The sequence below is a fragment of the Esox lucius genome, chromosome 23 (assembly GCF_011004845.1).
Source record: "Esox lucius isolate fEsoLuc1 chromosome 23, fEsoLuc1.pri, whole genome shotgun sequence".
In the NCBI taxonomy this organism is placed as follows: Eukaryota; Metazoa; Chordata; class Actinopteri; order Esociformes; family Esocidae; genus Esox; species Esox lucius.
In genome coordinates, this window is record NC_047591.1 from 2,694,522 (window position 1) to 2,713,133 (window position 18,612).

The 18,612-nt window shown below is 43.0% G+C and overlaps 1 protein-coding gene across 10 annotated transcripts in view; it reads right to left on the reverse strand.

The window, feature by feature from the left end:
- Window positions 1-18,612, reverse strand: part of sox5 (SRY-box transcription factor 5) — a 243,323-nt gene that overhangs the window by 65,386 nt on the left and 159,325 nt on the right. For 8 of the 10 annotated variants that reach the window (XM_010886837.5, XM_034290025.1, XM_034290028.1 and 5 more), the window contains one exon: window positions 3,767-3,962. In XM_010886837.5, the coding sequence (XP_010885139.1) occupies window positions 3,767-3,961 (195 nt within the window). In that variant the 5' untranslated portion in view covers window position 3,962. Of the gene's footprint in view, window positions 1-3,766; window positions 3,963-15,031; window positions 15,096-16,867; window positions 17,068-18,612 lie in introns of those variants that run through there. The other 2 variants (XM_010886835.5, XM_010886838.5) reach the window with 2 other exon arrangements.

Consider the following 18,612-nt stretch of genomic DNA (forward strand, 5'->3'; position numbering starts at 1 on the left):
ATTTATGAATACAGTAAATGTTTGCCTTGATAGATGAGTGTGTCGGTGGTTGTGTGCAGTTTAATATGTCTGTGAGTGCTTGTCGTCGTTTGTGTGTCTAAGTGTGTATGCGTGTCTGTATGCTTGGATGTGTGTGTGTTTGTGCGCTTGCCAGTGTGTTTGTAGCATGTGCCAGTGATGGGGAATCTACGTATTTATATGCATCTAATGTGGCAGGCGGAGTGTGGGTGGTTCTGCTGTCTTTAGTTTGCAGATGTCAATTCTCTTCCAAACGGCTGTAACAAAGTAAAAGTACGCATCCCTCCTTCTCTCTCTCCATCTCTCTCTCTCTTCTTCTCTCGCTCCGTTCTTTATCCCTTTAGTGTGTCTGCATGGGAACAGAATTAAACAACTTTTGTCTTCTTAAGCTCGTCAGTGAGGAGAGGCAGATTTAAACACACTTAACTAATGCCAAAAAAAAATCCCAATGCTATTTTTTCCATCCGCCAGCACAGATGCTGCTGTTCATGCTCCCTCTCTGGTTTTATTTCTCCGTCTTCCCGTCTCTCCTCCCCTCCCTGCCGGAGAAACCTACCCATTTACCTTAGAGGGTCTCTGGTTCTCTGTTCTCTACCTCCCCCTTTCTCCCTCTCTCTTGCTTCCTCTAGTTGGGTCACCCCCCCACACACACCCCGTGTGTGTCTGAAGCAGAACAGAGCAAAATTAACAGTAGCAATGTCTTGTGTGGGAAGGAGACTCCGAGTTGTGAAGGTGTGTGTGTGCGTGTAACCCGCGGTGCCACGGCGAGAATTAAGGCATGGCCAATCTAGAAGTAGGCGTCACAAGAGGCACCCCAGGCTCGTACACAAACACACACACACACACACGCACAGGCAACAGGGATCGCTCCTTGAGGTGACACTGACACCAACTTGCTGGTCTTAAGCCAGGACGCAGATCCCCTGCCACAAACACGTGAGCGCGCACACGCACGCGCGCACGCGCACGCACACACACACACACACACACACACACACACACACACTACTTAAACAATCCCAATCTCTTTAGTGCAGGCCTAAACATTCACCTTGTATGCTATCTGAGCCTGCTACTGCCTGCACACATCACTTGGCCTACTCAAAGGCTACCCCGCCCCCCCCACCAAACACACCCAACCTCAGTGATTGCAGGGAGGACAAACGTTCACCTCACATTGCCTACAAAGACGTTCCTATTTAACCACCCACTACAGTTCTAAATGGAGATTAGATGTAGTGTTGGTTCTTCATTTAAGAAAAAATTATAATAACAACGTTATGATAATCATTATATTAAATGCAATAATTACAGTAATAATAATAATAGCCTAAAATAAAAACAAAATATGGTCATGGTCTATTTTGTTTTTAAATCGTTAAAGAAAATACTCAAGACATTCAGTTTAAATGTACCTTAAGCGCCAATGCCCAGCTTTATTTTCTATAGTTTAAATAACAGTTTATTAAATCGATGTGTGCCAATATTTTTCAAGAGGCCGCTAATTGTCTAAAAGCAAGCATGTGTTAATTCATTATGACAGCACTGGCAGGAGAAATTAAGTGTGACCACTGCGTTTGGTTTAAGACTGCCTTGGTGCGCTGCCTCAAATCTGTCAAAATTCATCCTAGAAGGCATACGACGCCTGAAAAAGTTGGACCTGAAATAACCAGATGAATGTTGTTGTTGATAATGTGTATTTTTTTTATCTCCTGAGTGCTTGGCCTCGACTCATTTAGACAAACACGAGTATTCATTAACACTTATTCATTATCACCTGTCTGTAAAACTCTTCCCACTCCCGCGAAATTAAACTCTTCGATTTATATCTGAAAAACTCAAGGGACTAGGTCGAGGAGAAAAAAAGAAAAAAAAAGAAAGGCAAGGATAAACGTAGACATATTTACTGTACTTCCACCAAGAAACATGGAGTAGAAAAAAACGTTTCATTTCCCCCTGCGCCTCCTCTCTTCTCCGAGTGGCAGCTTGAAGAGATGAAGAGGTCAACGTGTTGGGGAGCGCGCTTCGCTGCCGTGTTAATTTACTATGACAAAGTAAAGCGCAGTAATCTCCTCGCGGATGCTGCCTCTACAGCCGCCACAACCCGGGGACGAGCGCAGTCCATTTCCTCTCCCGTATCACTTCATACAATTGGCGTGACAAAGCCCCTCCGAGGCGCACCGTGTAATGCTCTCTCTCACTCAACTCTTCTGCCAGTCAGCGCAGTGAGGATTGAGAGCGTAAAGCCGTAGCAAAACTTAACATCTTACACATGCCAAGCCTTACCGCTCTCACTAAATCCACCCAGCCAGGAGACGGCCCGCTCGCGCTTTAATAATCCACATCAAATATTATTATGCGGGTCTTCCTCATTCTCCTTTTATAAGGTTCAATATTCTGTCATTCAAACAACTGACTCAAGAATCATGTATAGTGAAATTTAATGTGTACAATGGAAAACAAACATTAAATTGATATTAATAATATCTATAGCAGTAATAATAATAACCAAAATAATAATAATGCAATAATATGTTGATTAATAATAATTTACCATTAGTTCAATAAAACAACAAACATGACCACAATGCAATCAAATTTCAAACTTGTTTTGTTGTCCTAGTCTATAAATACTTCCCTGTATTATCTTTACTTTACAAAGGCTATAAACATGGGACAGATAAAAAACAGGCTTTAGCCTGCATCTCCCAAAATGGCCCTCATGGTCCTAAACATGATGTCCCATGGTCCAATACCCACTGTCAACAACATGCAATGATAAAGTTGATATCTTCATTGTGAGAAAGGAGAGGACTTTGGTTTATAGTTGGTGACTGTGATGTGCTAGGCAGCAGAGTTCAACTTCATGTGTCATCAGTAGGATAATTACAGAATTAGCTTACTATTATCGTCCTTAAATGGCCTTTCATTGTTTTACTGTCTGAAGACAAAGTGTAGCTGTAGCTAACAAGGTGCTCAACATGAGGAATATGGTAATGGTTAAAGGCCGAACACACAAAACATAGATAGAAACACACACACACACACATACACACACACACACACACACACAAACAGGAGCCATGTATATCCATGAAAACACATAAACTCCAACTCTATATGATATATACACGCAGGTACACACATACACACAACTAATCTGATCTGAGTAAAGCACATCCCACCCACAACAAACTATACATCCAAATGATTATATTAGTTTATTGCCACCACCACAAAGTCCCCCTACTAGCATGACTCATTGGCGTGACGCACATGGGCGGTCATGCGTCATATTTACTGCTTCCCTTGTGTCTTCCAAACAGTTACAGTATAGACACCGTTTTTGAGTCTTAACATTTGATTCTAGATCTGTCCTTAAAAGTTGACTCTGAGAAATGACATAGATGTACAATGTGAACAGCAAGCTGTGTCAACGTCCACAACAGCTAAAAGCATGGGTGTGCAACGCTCAACTAATGCCGCTTTCGACCCCAAGTCTACCACGCCGTGGCAGTGCGAGGTGCCCCCTTGCACATGAACAGACACCGCGATTGACTGAGTGTGAGCGCAGTAAACCAAAGCCAAATCTTCGGTCCCGCCCATGGCTAGGTTAACGCAGTCTACCTTTAACACCTCAGCAACGGGGCGGGATTTATAAAAGCAAAAGGACCAAAGATAAGAATCAAAATCGAAGTAACCAATCAGAGCCGTCATATGAGGTGAAGTCGATGGGTGGGTGTCCTACCGTGGCTCCGTGCAGGGCAGGCGGACTGTCCAGGGAGCGGGGCGAGCGGGGGGACACCTTGCTGCAGTAGGGAGCCAGAGGGAGGTGCATGACAGCCTGTCCGTCATCTCTCTCTTCCAATCTCTGTCTGTTGGTTGCCATGACTACTTCTCCATCTGTCCCCCCATATGGAGAGATTGGTCGCTTGGAAGACATCCTGGAAAAAACAGAGAGAAAGAAGAGAGAGAGCATTAGAAAGAGAGAAAGAGAGATAGAGAGAGAGGGAAACAGGAAGAGAGAAGGGGAGAGAAAAGAGTGAATGAAGAGAAGAGAGACTGTGTACGCATGAAACATTTAGGGATGTAATATCAGCCATGTGTGACAAAGGTGACTGATTCATTTCAATAGATATTGATATACAGTGGATATAAAAAGTCTACACACCCCTGTTACAATGCCAGGTTTTTGTGATGTAAAAGAATGAGACAAAGATATATAATGTCCGAACTTTTTCCACCTTTAATGTGACCTATAACGTGAACAATTCTATTGAAAAAGTAACTGAAATCTTTGAGGGGGAAAAATAAAAAACTCACAATAACCTGGTTGTATAAGTGTGCACCCCCTTAAACTAATACTTTGTTGAAGCTCATATTGGTTTTTATTATAGCACTCAGTCTTTTTTGGTAGGAGTCTATTAGCATGGCACATCTAGACATGGAAATATTTGCCATTCTTCTTTGCAAAAGTGCTCCAAATCTGTCAGATTGCGAGGACATCTCCTGTACACAGCCCTCTTCAGACCACAGATGTTCAATTGGATTCAGGTCTGGGCTCTGGCTGGGCCATTCCAAAACGTTAATCTTCTTCTGGTGAAGCCATGCTTTTGTAGATTTGGATGAGTGCTTTGGGTCGTTGTCGTGCTGAAAGGTGAACTTCCTCTTCATCTTCAGCTTTCTAACAAAGGCCTGAAGATTTTGTGCCAAATTTGCCTGGTATTTTGAACTGTTCATAATTCCCTACACCCTGACTAAGGCCCTGGTTCCAGCTGAAGAAAAACAGCCCCAAAACATGATGCTGCCACCGCCATGCTTCACTGTGGTTATGGTGTTCTTTGGTTGATGTGCAGTGTTGTTTTTGCACCAAACATTCCTTTTGGAATTATGGCCAAAAAGTTCAACCTTGGTTTCATCAGACCATAACACATTTTCCCACATGCTGAAGTTTGTTTTTGCAAACTTCAGCCAGGCTTGGATGTTTTTCTTTGTAAGAAAAGGCTTCTGTCTTGCCAACCTACCCCATAGCCCATTCATATGAAGAATACGGGAGATTGTTGTCACATGTAGCACACAGTCAGTACTTGCCAGAAATTCCTGCAGTTCCTTTTATGTTGCTGTAGGCCTCTTGGAAGTTTTCATGACCAGTTTTCTTCTCGTCTTTTCATCAATTTTGGAGGGATGTCCAGTTCTTGGTCATGTCTCTGTTCTGCCATATTTTTCTCCACTTGAAGATGACTGTCTTCACTGTGTTCCATAGTATATCTAATGCTTTGGAAATTATTTTGTACCTTTCTTCTTTTGTATCTTTCAACAATGAGATCCCTCTTATGCTTTGGAAGCTCTCTGCGCACCATGGCATTTGCTCTGAGATACAACTAAGAAAATGTCAGGAAAATCCTATGAGAACAGCTGAACTATTTGTGATTAATCAGAGTCACTTTAAATGATGGCAGGTGTGTAATGACTTCTATTTAACATGAGTTTGAATGTGATTGGTTAATTCTGAACACAGCCACATCCCCAGTTATAAGAGGGTGTGCACACTTATGCAACCAGGTTATTGTAAGGTTTTTATTTTTCACGTTTCCCCTTCAAAGATTTCAGTTTGTTTTTCAATTGAATTGTTCACATTATAGGTCACATTAAAAGAAAAAAGTTCTGACATGATTTATCTTTGTCTCATTCTTTTAAATCACAAAAACCTGCCATTTTAACAGGGGTGTGTAGACGTTTTATATCCTGCAGTATTTAAAATGATTAATTTATAACATATATAAACTCCTTATTAATTCACTTTCACCAATGGCTCTCTCTGACTCATGACATCTCTACATCTCAAAAAGCAAGCGAAAAATAATACAGAAGAAACATCAGTCAGAATGTCTAAACATTAACCAAACAGGTGTTAATTAATTTCAAATGCAATATTATATGTCCATTGTTGTTTTTGTACAAATAGTCAAAGAATGAATGACAAGGCAAAAAATAAATAGGCAGTAAAATATTGGTTTTATTGACAATTTCCTTTGTGGTTCACTGGTTATCCTTTTATCACAGGAACCGGTCATGTATTGTGCTGTTGTGAATGCAAAAAGCAGTATTTAGCCTAACAGATACAAAAGTTTTTAATTATTTGTTGTTCAGAATGATCTAAGGAGTTAGGAAGTGCAGCTCAGTTTCCACTTTATTCTGGAGTATTGTGAACATAGTCAGTCTTTTCTCCTGACCCAGGTCTGCCTCTAATGGCCTATTTAAATATCAGGGCCGTGCTTAATGTGTCTGCACATAGTCAATGTTTTCCTTAATGTGTGGTCAGTCATGTGGTCCAGTATTCCACAACTGTGTACTCTCTGTTTAGCTCGAGTTGGCATTCCAATTTGCTTAGTTTTTTGGTTGATTATTTTCAGTGTGTCAAATAGTAATATTCAGTTACTATGTAGTAGTACATAGTTATACATTTTTCTATACATAATGTATATATATATATACACACCACAGGGAAAATAAAGCTATTCTATTCCATTCTATTCTGCTGTGTCTCCATCAGCAGACAATACCCACTTTAAAATAATACACAGAGCATCATCTACATCCACTATGAAGGAAAGCTCTTTAAACCTTCAATACGCAATCACATCCTTGTTCGCCATCAGGCCCTTTCAACGTTCATAATCACCCACGGTACACACTAAGCCATTACTGCAAATGGAGTCCAGGTTAGGGCTGACGTTTTATGACACATGACCGAGGCCTGACAAAGGCCCTTTCACTCCGACAGCACAGGGACAATGATGTTTATGAAAACCTCTGCCATGACAATACAGTGGAAAATAGCAAACATAGTGGCCGCGCGTTTGTTACTTTGCCTTTGTTTCCCTGTTGAAAGCACAGGGAGAAGAATAGTGGCTTCTATTAGGTGAACCCTCCCCGACATTAAATGCACCCACGGTGAATAGGGACACAATGAATATGCTCCCATAATAGGGTTTAATATGGCTGGCAGATTCTCTCTAAGTGCTTTCAGTGGCTCTCGCTCAGCCTTGAAGCTACTGCTGCTATGACCCTGGGTCTGCGGAGGATGGAAGGGAGGTAGAGACAGAGAGAGAGAGAGGGAGAGAGAGAGAGAGAGAGAGAGAGAGAGGAGGAGAATATGGAAAGACTACTGAATATGCTGAAGCTGAGGAGTGCTTCATGTAAGAAGCAACAGGCTAGGGGTATAACATACTAAACTGTACTTCCTGTGCCCCGACAACAACAACCAGAGTGCTGATATTGTAAACAGAATGATCAACAAACATGAGCAGATGTATCAGACTGGTTTTTATAGTGGTTAAGACAGTTGTCAAGTGTTCTGATTAGGTTTGTGCCATTCTGGTTAAACAACCACCAAAATTCACAGGCTTTTTAGAAGTCCTGATTTTAGGTGTCCAGATTCCCTGCTTTTTCTTTCCTGATCCAGGACTCTTACCACCAGGAGTTTGACATTTTAAGAACATGTCAAGGATTATGTGACACTTGATTCTCTGACTATTTACATTAAGTATAGGTTGTTTGCTTTCATTCAGCTGTCCTGTTTTGACTCTGGGCAATTTTAGCTAATTACAGTTAAAGTTCAGTAATCCTATAGTTTCTGTCTAAGTGGCTATTCCAGACATATGTGTCTGTAAGAATTAGGGCAGAGCATTATGGGCACTGTAGTACTAAAACCTTGCCAAACAATGCAGTACCACTTGTTTAGAACTACACTCCGGTACTGTACAGTCTGAACTGTAAACAGATTAGTCTCTCTCAATTGGATTTCCATTGACTTCAAATCTGGCATTGTTCCTCCCACGCATCCACTTTCAGACATCATTTATTACTTATTTGATTTATAACAAAGGTGGAGGAAAACAAGATATATTGTTTGTCTTCGGAGGGAAGCCCTGAGAAAAACTGTGAGCAGATTGGGACTTTAACTAATCATGCAACAGAGCAGAATGATCAATATGCCAATATGCTTACTTGTACATTCCACTATCTTTCCATTCTTACACCAGTATTCCTCTTAAAACATACAGGCAACAGTAGAAATATTGCCAAATGGTTTGTCATTATAAAATAAAAGGATAATGTGAAACTCCTTATTCCAAAGCCAAAGGAATTAGTAGAAATAAAGAAAGCAAGTATATATCTAACAATTCTATATCTATATCAATATCTATATATATATCTATATATATATATATACACATAAATTATACATATGTATGTATAATTTATGAAGCGTTAGAAAGTGTGAGTTAGTGTGTGTGTTGAGTAACCCAGTGTTCTTGTGTTTCACACAGTGGGTAGTCAGAGCTGCGGCCGGCCCAGCTGTATCAACTAAAGACAACGCGACGCACACACACGTGCACACACACGTGCACACACACGTGCGCGCACACACACAAACACACATACACACACACACACACACAAACACACATACACACACACACACACACACAGAACAGAGGCCTTCACATTGCAGGTCTGTCCTCATCACAGGCTGTTTACTTTCTTTCAATCTCACACACTGGAGCTTTTGTTTCTGCTCACTCACACACAGACACAGACACATACACAACCCTCGTCAGTCCACTCCACCTCAACTGGACCACCGCCCCTGCACCCATGTCCTGTCCACACTTCTCTGACTCCTACTTCCTCCCAAAACCACATCGGACTGGATGCTGGTCTGAGGTCAGTTACGGGTTTTCCCACCTAAATGTAAAGGTTAGCAATAGGAAAGGGTAGGCTGATCCTAGATCAGTTTCCGCACACATCTTAGCAGAACAAGAACACTCACTGTTTGCTGCTAATACTCTGGAATATTCCTGAGGTAAAACCACCACTTCTCATCTCCTCGCCTGTCCTTTCCTTCCTTCTTCAGTCTTCTCCTCTCCTGTCCATTCCTCTCTTTTCCACTCCTCTCCTTTCCTCTCCACTCCTTTCTCCTCCTTTTCTGTCCTCTTTTGCTCTCAACACTCTTTTCCTCTCCTTTCCCATCTCCCTCCCATCCTCTTGTCCTCCTGTCCTCCCCACTCCTCTCCACTGTCCTCAACCCTCCATCCATCCATCCACTTCTCACAGCTTTCCTCATGAGCAACAAAATTAATATTTTCTCTACAAGCCTTTGAAGTCTAATTACTATACAATTCGGCACCCCAGGTGAGCAGGTTATAGTAGCTATTGCATTGAAAGTTGGCAGACCTGTCCTGCACGAGAGGCTGCTCCATGAAACATTGAACGCATGTAGTGATGTTGGGATTAAAAAGAAGGGCTTTATTAAGTCGATCAACTGGCAGCAAAGGCGGTCTCCAAGGTCATAATTAGCGACTATTAGCATAATTTCACTCCATCCTCCATGGCGCTAACACAGGCAGACATGCCAAACATAGCCCCCTCCCTCTCTCTCTCCCTCCACTGGCTGCAGGGAAAAATAAAGCCAGACAAACCGGGCTTCTCTAAACACACACGCACTAGCATTAACGAAGGTATGCACACACACCAGCGAAACCGAACCAAACGCGCCATCCATCTTCTAAGCTTTTGAATGTGAACAGGACATAAACGCAACAGTCGGCTGTGCCGGAATCCGTGTTAACAGAATTGGACACGTGAAGCATCGGATATCTCCCCCAGAAACACATTCACACTCAAACCGGTGCACCCTTGAGTTAGCGATGGCCACTAAGCTCAGATTAAAGCTGCACTTTCCCTGTTCAGTCTCTTTGATCATTGCATAGGGCTACGGTGTTAAGTCTCTCGTGTCACACATGTACATTTAATGGTAAGCCAGTAATTGGCAGAAATACACTGGCTATTAACTACAGGAGCAGACTGATTGACTGTTCATTTCCGTCACTGATATATCGACTGACCGGTGGAGAACTCTCTTAACACCAGCCAGTCTAGCTCTTCTTCAACTGACCCACTTCAACGCCTGACAGGATGAGAGAAAGAAATAAAGGAGAGGAACGAGCTGACACACATCTAGGGACGAAGACACACACACACACACACACACACACACACACACAGCCAAGGACCCAGACGGTATATGACCAGAATACCATACACACAGTGACAATTTAATGTACATTTTGTCAGAGCAATTCATACGCACACACACACACACCGTGTGTGAGCTCTGTATCTCTCCGCATCCTGCTTGTTGTGTTAAATCATTCATATTAGCAGCGCTACAACGCAGGCAAAGATTTGTTTCATGTTTAATGAAGACTGAGTGAGAAACAAGCCCATCATTTCCCATACGTCAGATGTTATTACGCACACCTTCGGGTTCCTCTCTCTTCCAATCTTTCTCTCATTCAATCTTTCTTTCTCTTCGTCTTTCCCCGACTACTGACCCTTCCACTCACTTTCTCCGCCTTTCTCCCACTCCTTTTCAGTCTCTTTCCGTCTCTCTCTCTCTTCCGTCCCCCGTTCTTCCTCTCTTTTTCATCTCTGTAGCTGTTTATGGATCTTTAGACTTCCACAATCAGAATGAGTTTGTAATTACCTTCAAAACCATTCTCGGATATATTTCCCAGAATACACACAGGTTTTGCTGAAATAACAGTTGATCAGCCATGCTGCAGCGGTACATGTTTACCAACAGTCCTTAATTGTCCTTAACAGCATTTAAACAGCTAAATAAACATACTTAATCAATATTTTAATTTGGTACAAGTCCACCTCAAAACCAGGTTTCAAAATTGACAATAAGGGGTAGTGATGTCATCTCTGAGCAACCCCTCCACTTCTGTCAGTCAGGTGTGTGTGTGTGTGTGTGTGTGGGGACATTGTGCACGCAGTACTGTTAGATGGTATGTGGCTAACACCTAGGCCACGGGTGCTTTGCCAGCTAAGTATAAAGCCTCTCCACACCTGAGGAATGCGTTTTAAGAAATGGTACGTACCTGGCATGCATTCATTCATTCCGTAAAGCAAAACAAAGCGTTTTGCAGAACCTTTTGCAGCTAAAACTTTTTGGTGTGGAATGCACGTATCTTGTAATTTCATTTCAAATTAAAAGGCTAAATTGGTATGGGAACCATATGTGTACACTGCCAAGGCATGTACAAAGAAAATAAGCAATCTCTCATTCTTTCATTCTGTCTCTTTCTCTCCCTCCCTCCCCCCTCCCCCCTCCCTGTATCGGATCCTTTCTACCTCTCTGAGGGTTGATGAACTGAGCTGGCTTGTAGTGTCATCTTACTGAATGTCCCTTCTTAACACAATCAGCTGTTTGTCCACTCCTCCCAGTTCCTCCCCTCTTTTCTGACCGTCTTGTCAGACTCTTCAGGATATAGACTAATGTCTATTTATAGGCTGTCCTTTCTGTCAGTGGTAACAGTGAGATAGCAACAGACGAAACGGAGCCCACAAGCTAGTGGACCTAACAGCTCCCGACTTCCACGCGTTCAGAGATTATTCCCTGGTCATTGTGGCGGCTACTATGGTATTTTTGAGCTAGACATGCATATGTCAGCTGCTCCTTCTCCACTTTCTGTCTATTCGGCTTCAGCCACGTGTTTTGTTTCACATGAGTGACATTGAGAGGACAGTGTTTTAAAAAGAAATAGGAGAAACCTTGTAGCACTGTTTGCATTTAATTGGTGAAATGACACACGTGACATACAGACACAGAGGCACACTCTTTCTCTCTCTCTGTCACACACACACACAAAGCATCCTCTGTTTTCCCCCCTCTGAATTGGAGTCTGAGGGAATGACCGCGTTTCCTGTCCAGATGAACCACAAAAGGCATTATCACAGAGCCTAATGTCATTGCCATCAATGTCATCACATATATACACACAGCAAATGTTCAAAGTGTGTGCGCACTGCAGGGGATGACATTAGGCATGTGCCAGCTCATGTAGCCTGTGGTCTTTAAGTACCTCAGCGCTTCCTTCATTACCACTTCCCTAAACAACCTCACACACACACACACACACACACACACACACAAACACACAAACACACAAACACACACACACTCCTCTCCTGTCCTGCCAGGCCTTTAGTCATCACGGCAGGAGTCTGCATAGTTCCCTGTCATGTTTTTGTTATTCTTATTTGGTTCTTTCGACTGAGTCACCATGCTGTGATTTTCACTGACATTTTACCTTGGAGAGCTTCCATATTATGAGGGGTTAGCAGGGAAAAGTAAAGCAAGTGAAACGGTACAGAAAAAGACAGACCGTCACCCCCCCCCTCCCAACCCTTCATCTGACAGTTGTGGGAAAATGTTCGGAGGGAGAAAAACAACAAAATGACGACGTTTTTGTCGCTTTCCAGACTCGTCACCTGATGTTTATGAGCGACCAAGTGGAGCAGTAATGTTTATTGACAGACGAACACGGCTTTTCCATTGTGCGGGATGCTTGCTGTTTAGACTGCAGTTGTTCGACTTGTCCATAAAACTCCTGTCCATTTGTCGCTCTCCGTGGCTTTCTGTAAACAAGACGCGCCGAGGATGGGAGGAGTGAACTCTGCTATACCCGTGGGTGAAAAACACACACATGAGCTTGCATCTGGGCTCTCTCTTTTCCCCGCTCCTTTGAAACGCTCACACCTCACCCAAATGGCCAACTCTCTTCCCTTCGACGGTCCTCCCTCCCTGACCCCCCCCCCCCCCCCCACCTGCAGACACAGAGCTGCTATTGTAACTCCCTGGGTGGGACCTTCAGAGACTAACACTGTCTGTCATTGTGGGATGTACAGGGATGGAGAGGGGAGAGAGTGAGTGAGAGAAAGACAGAGAGAGAGGGGTGGAAAAAGAGAAGCCCAGGACTTTGCTCAGCTTCCCTGGGTTAGCAGCCTCTGACTTGTATCGGGCCAACTGGTGATGAAGTAACAGTCCGCCTTGTCCTTTGGCCCCTGACCCCTTTGCCATGTATCTCTTGTTAGACTCCACTCAATAAACCCAGAAGACATCCAGCTCAAAAGATGAAGCCATGCCACACAGTGACACCAGGACGGCAAGACACATTTTTTTACCCTTAAGCACTAATGTCTCCAAACAATCGAAACAACATTTACCAGCCGCTGATTGGCTGACAGAGGTCAGCTGACAGCACTGGGGAGGTCTGGGGGTTGAGGGGGGAGAAGGGAGAGAGAGGGAGGGAGTGGGGGGTTAGCATTCCGCTCTGGTATTCTTCGGCCTTTCTTTCTTTCATTCTTTTTTCCAACATGGAGACACGGTTATCAAGCCGCTGGAGGGACAGACAATATGGGCCAAACAATGGACCAGTCTGAGAGAAGGACTCAGAGAGAGAGAAAGAGGGAGGCCCGAAAAGGCCACAGGGAGCGAAAGAGACGCAGAGAGAGGACAGTCTGCATTAGTGTTCAGACCACGGACACTCCACTCAATTACAAAAACACACACACACTAACAAACTAGACCGCAGCCACAGTTTTCTCATCATAGTCCTCAAGTACATTATGGCGACCCTTTAAAACATTTAACACTAATCCCCAATAAAGTTCCACCTAATGCGGCATAAATCCAATTCAATGCAGTTAAATATAAATTCATTCTACACACTTCCCGTCAAATCAATCCCAGACTTAATTAGGTTCAGTGTTTAAGTTTCAAACAGTAACCAATTAGATTATCACAATTGAAATCCACTGTCCTCGAAATGTATTGCGATGTGTTCAACCGCATTTCTATCTAACAAGCCAAAATCCTCCCAGATCACTGTGGTGTTCTTGTAGCGGTTTTCCCCAGTTTTACTGAGGCACAGTGTTTAGACATCCGGTGTGGACCCAAACATAAAATGCTACATTTTGCACGACGGCTGCCCAATAAACCCACAGGGACAATTGGCGGAGTGTGAAAGTCCCACGCTGATCCCCGTAACACCCCCAAGGAGTGCTGTTCCTTTTCTCCTCCCCTCCTTCACAATCAATCCCTTTCTTTTCCCTTTCCATCTCCCTCTCTTTTTCTGTCACCCTCTATTCCCTCGTTCTTTGTTTCTCTCACTTCTCTCTCTTGCTCTCCATCCCTGTGGAATCTGTCAGTTTGACCACAGAATCTTTCCCCTTCAAACCTGGTCAGTCACACAGACCTACAGTCACTCTGAGGCAATAAAGACATTTCACACACACACACACATACACACACACATCCACTCAGCTTCACCCGTGTCAGACATAATGACAGATATACTCCTATGTCAACTATGCCAGAGAAATCACCCCATTTTAGTATTTCATATACAAGTGTTCTTTGTAAAGCCGTCTTGTGTTTGAATAAGCCGTCCGATGTTTCCAGGTGAATTCTTTCCATAGTTTAACAGCAATTGAGTCAGAAACATTCAAACTGATTTCTATTAATAACCACAACACAACAATATTATTAATATTATAATCATTACATGACAATTAAAATACTCCCATAAATTGGCATGTAAATAACAAATGTAGCCTAATAATAAAAGCTATTATAATGATATGGCTATTACCACTACATAATAAACAATAATGACAACAATATTTATTTTTAAAAATACTTCAAAAATGAAACACAACTATAGTTGTGATATACACCAGTCTAAAATGAATGTGAATGTTCTAAAATCATTCAAACTATTCAATCATTTCAGAATCTCTGTTCAAAAGTAGTGAGATGATAAAAACTTCCGAAAAAACAACCCATTCTATTAGTTTCCAAAAATGATCTCAAACTAAACAAGACTCAGTTAAAAGCAATGAGACTTCTTTGACTCCTCTTAGCCATTTCAGCTCATTTCCCAAACTGCACACACCGTCCTGCTATATCATGACTTAACTTTTATAGCAGCTGTAAAGCCTAAACATTAATGCAGAGCGTGCCTCCATCACAACACAGTCATTCTTTGTCACATCTTTGCCTGGTAACTGATAACCGCATCAGAAAAGAGATAAAGTGTGATCTAAACAAGAAAGCGGAAAGGGATGACCGGGGAAGAGGGTAAAAATGGTCACTTACAGAAACGCAGGAACAGAAAGCAGGACTGATGATGAGTGTCGCACACACACACACAGGCACTCTGTCTCGGTCCGCGCTGAAGGGAGTAGTGAACAAGCCTCTCACACGCACGCTTGCTGGAGAGTTTCTCACACACACACACACACACAAACGTACATACTATATGAACGGGCACAGCGATCCCAGTCGTCTGTCCTTATCCACTGATGGAGTACATTACTGGAAAGCAGACTTTTAACCGGCCTTTTTTCTTTGTAATCCCCACTTTATCGCCATACATTCTGCTTTTACATGTAATCCTTTAAATTTTTAATTCCACATAGTGAACTGTTTCACATTCATTCTCCCCCTCTTTGCAGCTAGATAATTTATTAAAAACACATTTTCGCAACGCTATAAATGTGTTCTTAATTCAGGGATAAAACCCAACGAGTTTATCTCTGAACAAAAGATTAGTTTCATCTGGCAAAACAGTACAGTACTTTAATGCCATAAAAGTCAAGTGAGAGAGAGCCAGTATGAAAAAATAAATAATGCAGGCATTAAAACAGGGTATTATGCGTAATCTTTCTTTCAGGGCATTAACATCAAACAACCATTATTCCCCAGAAAAGCCAGTTATGTTGTCGAGGTGAACTGGAAGTAGGTGAGAATATGTCCACCTCCCTCACAATTGAGGAAAACATCAAGCTTGTAAACTGACAGCTGTGACAATAATGAAAGCATAACAATTCCACTTAACTAAGATATAATGTGAACGGGTGTATTGGTTATGGTTCTAAACACAACACAGTTGTCTCGACTGTAGGCTTCTGACATGTAGGCCAAGCTCACCGGTAATGTTTGTGTTTTAGTTCGGGAATTTACCACGAGTTGACTGTAAAAACAGCCAAACAATTCTCCCACTCTGAACAATTTGCTCATGTTCGATAACATCTCGACATGAATGTGAGCTTTCTTCTCGCGGTCTCAAAATAGCCACTCGGCTAAAGCAGAAGTAGAACTAGTCGCCAGGGTTTCTGAATTGTAAACTGTAGATTGATTCTGTAAGGGTCAGGTAGTTGGGTGGTGAGTGGGGACTTCCTGAGAAACTATTGATGGACTGAATCAAACCGTTCACTTTCTCACCTCAGCGTGTGAACAGATCCGGGACTTAGATCAGTCTGCAGGCAGAAAACACTAACAGACATACATAATAGACAGGCAGACTAACAGCGCTGCATAAACCTGTTAGTCAAGCCGGCAATGAACACGTTGACATGAACAACTTAGTTTAACTGGAATGTGTGCAGCGGCGAGAGAGGACAGAGTGTGTGTGTGTGTGTGTGGAGGGGGGGGGGCAGAGAGAGAAGGAGGGAGAGAGAGAGCAGGGCCAAACTCACAGATCATGGTCACTCTGTTTACCGCAGCTGGACAACACACACACACACACACACTACCAGTTTGCTCAAGCTTTGCATGTGGTATCTCTAAAAGACACAGGACAGTCTCAAACACCAACTCCCCCTCTCTCTCTCTCGCTGTCTGTCTAACCTCCTTCTCCTCTAACCCATCTACCTATTTTTCATTACACTCATCCCTATCTTTCACACTTCCTAGCTTTGTCCAACAAAGTAGCTGAGTAGTTAACTCAGAAAACTGTTCTTCATTTCAACAATTACAAAGCAAGCGCACAATCCTTCCCAAACCCATGAACAAGAAAGCAAAAACGCCTTCTATCCTTCCTTTGGCACTCAACCTCCCTCCTTCCCTCTCTGTCCTGTTGTCCCTCTTCTCTCGGTGGTCCGTTCGTCCAAGCGCACAAGTGTGTGTGTGTGAGAGAAAGAGCGGACGTACCTGTTAAACTCCTGGGGCAGCTCAGGGTCTGTGAGCATGCTGGAATAGCTCTGTGGGAAATAGGACGTCTCCTTCCAAAAAAAAAAGGTGCAGCTCCGAAACACAGATAGAAGGGATACACAACCTCCCCAGCAAGACTGTCTATTGATCCTTCACACTCTGAGAAAGACAACTGAGTCTGTTCCCCTCTCTCGCTCGCTCTCTCTCTCCGTAGCACTCTCAACCTCGCTCCCTCCCTCCCAGTCTCTCCTCCCCCCTCCCTGTAAGCTGTTAGATCAGCGCTGAGCTCTTAAAGGGCCAGTGCAGAGTGTGGCAGTGTTTGTGTGTGTGTGTGTGTGTGTGAGGGAGAAAGTGTGTGTTTGTGTGTGAACGCAAGGGGAGGGGTTGTGTGGCCGTAGGGATGATCGCTTCCTCAGAGCAAATACTGCCCCCTTCCTTAAGCCCTGCACACACACATCAATGCTCACACACACACACACACACACACACACACACACACACGTCCAGATCATCATCCTGGACATCAGTTTTCAAACCATCTCATCTTCGATCAGCCTGAGAGGAGGGTGAGCTTTTTCTTCACTGGTTTGAAGAGACTCCTCTATTACGCTTCGCTCCCCTTAGAAAAGAAGAACATATCTCTGTCTGCCCAGTCTGGCAAGTCCAATGTCCCTCGCCATGCATTCTGAATACAGCTGCTGCTATTAAAATTGATATTACTTATTTGTCAGTACCAAAGACACTTCTAACAAGTCATCGATAAGAGAAAATATACAAGATGAGTAGATATATAAACAGGCCTATAGTATGTACTACTTAAATGCGTGCACCTAGAGAGAATGGATGATTTATGTGTGTGTGTGGGGTGCTGAGTGTGTTTGTGGCAGACAGGCAGGGAGACAGCCCTTAGCGCTGTCAGTCAATATTAGGAGTGTGTGGTTGGTGTGTCATGGAGAGAGCCAATCAGCCATTGTTCTGAAGGAAAGGGAAAAAAACAACCTGACAGCCGGAAATACAGCAGCCTGAAACTTTTAAACACGCCATCACTCCATCTGTACTCGACACACACATACAGACACAAGTGAATGTGGGACAAAAATGCCCGAATGCTTGTATGCACACACTGCACGTGCACATGCATTCACAAACAGGTGTTGTATTTAGAAATATTTAGGAATATTCTAGAACAGGATTGTCAACTGTTCTTCTTCTTGTCCCTGAAAAATAAGGCAGAGAACCTTCCCCGCCCCACACAAGTACAACTAGATATACAAAACCTTCTCATGCCATAAATAAAAAATTAAGCTATGGACACTGCAATGTCAACAACAATCATTCTCATTACGCTCCCATTTAGTTTAATGTAATTCCTTGGAAAATGAAGAAAATGTATCTGGAGTTAAATGTAATCTCATTCAGGGAGTAAATTGGTCTTCGGGATTGGAAACGGCATCTTTTCTTGACCTCGGCTACAAAACAGCTGCAATCCCAATGATAATGTTGTTTGGGCATTACAGACAACCTCATTTCTTTACTATGCCAACTAACTAGGTGCAAAACGAGAATCATAAAGCTTTAAATGGACCTCAGCTGACTCCCGGCAGATAGATCTTAGTGGATGTTTATTATGATAGCCAATCTTTGTGTGCGTGTGTGTGTCTGTGTGTTTGTGTGTATACTGGTATTACCATTACAAGGTACTACTTGTGGGTACTACTTGTGGGGACTGAAAATAGTAAAACAAG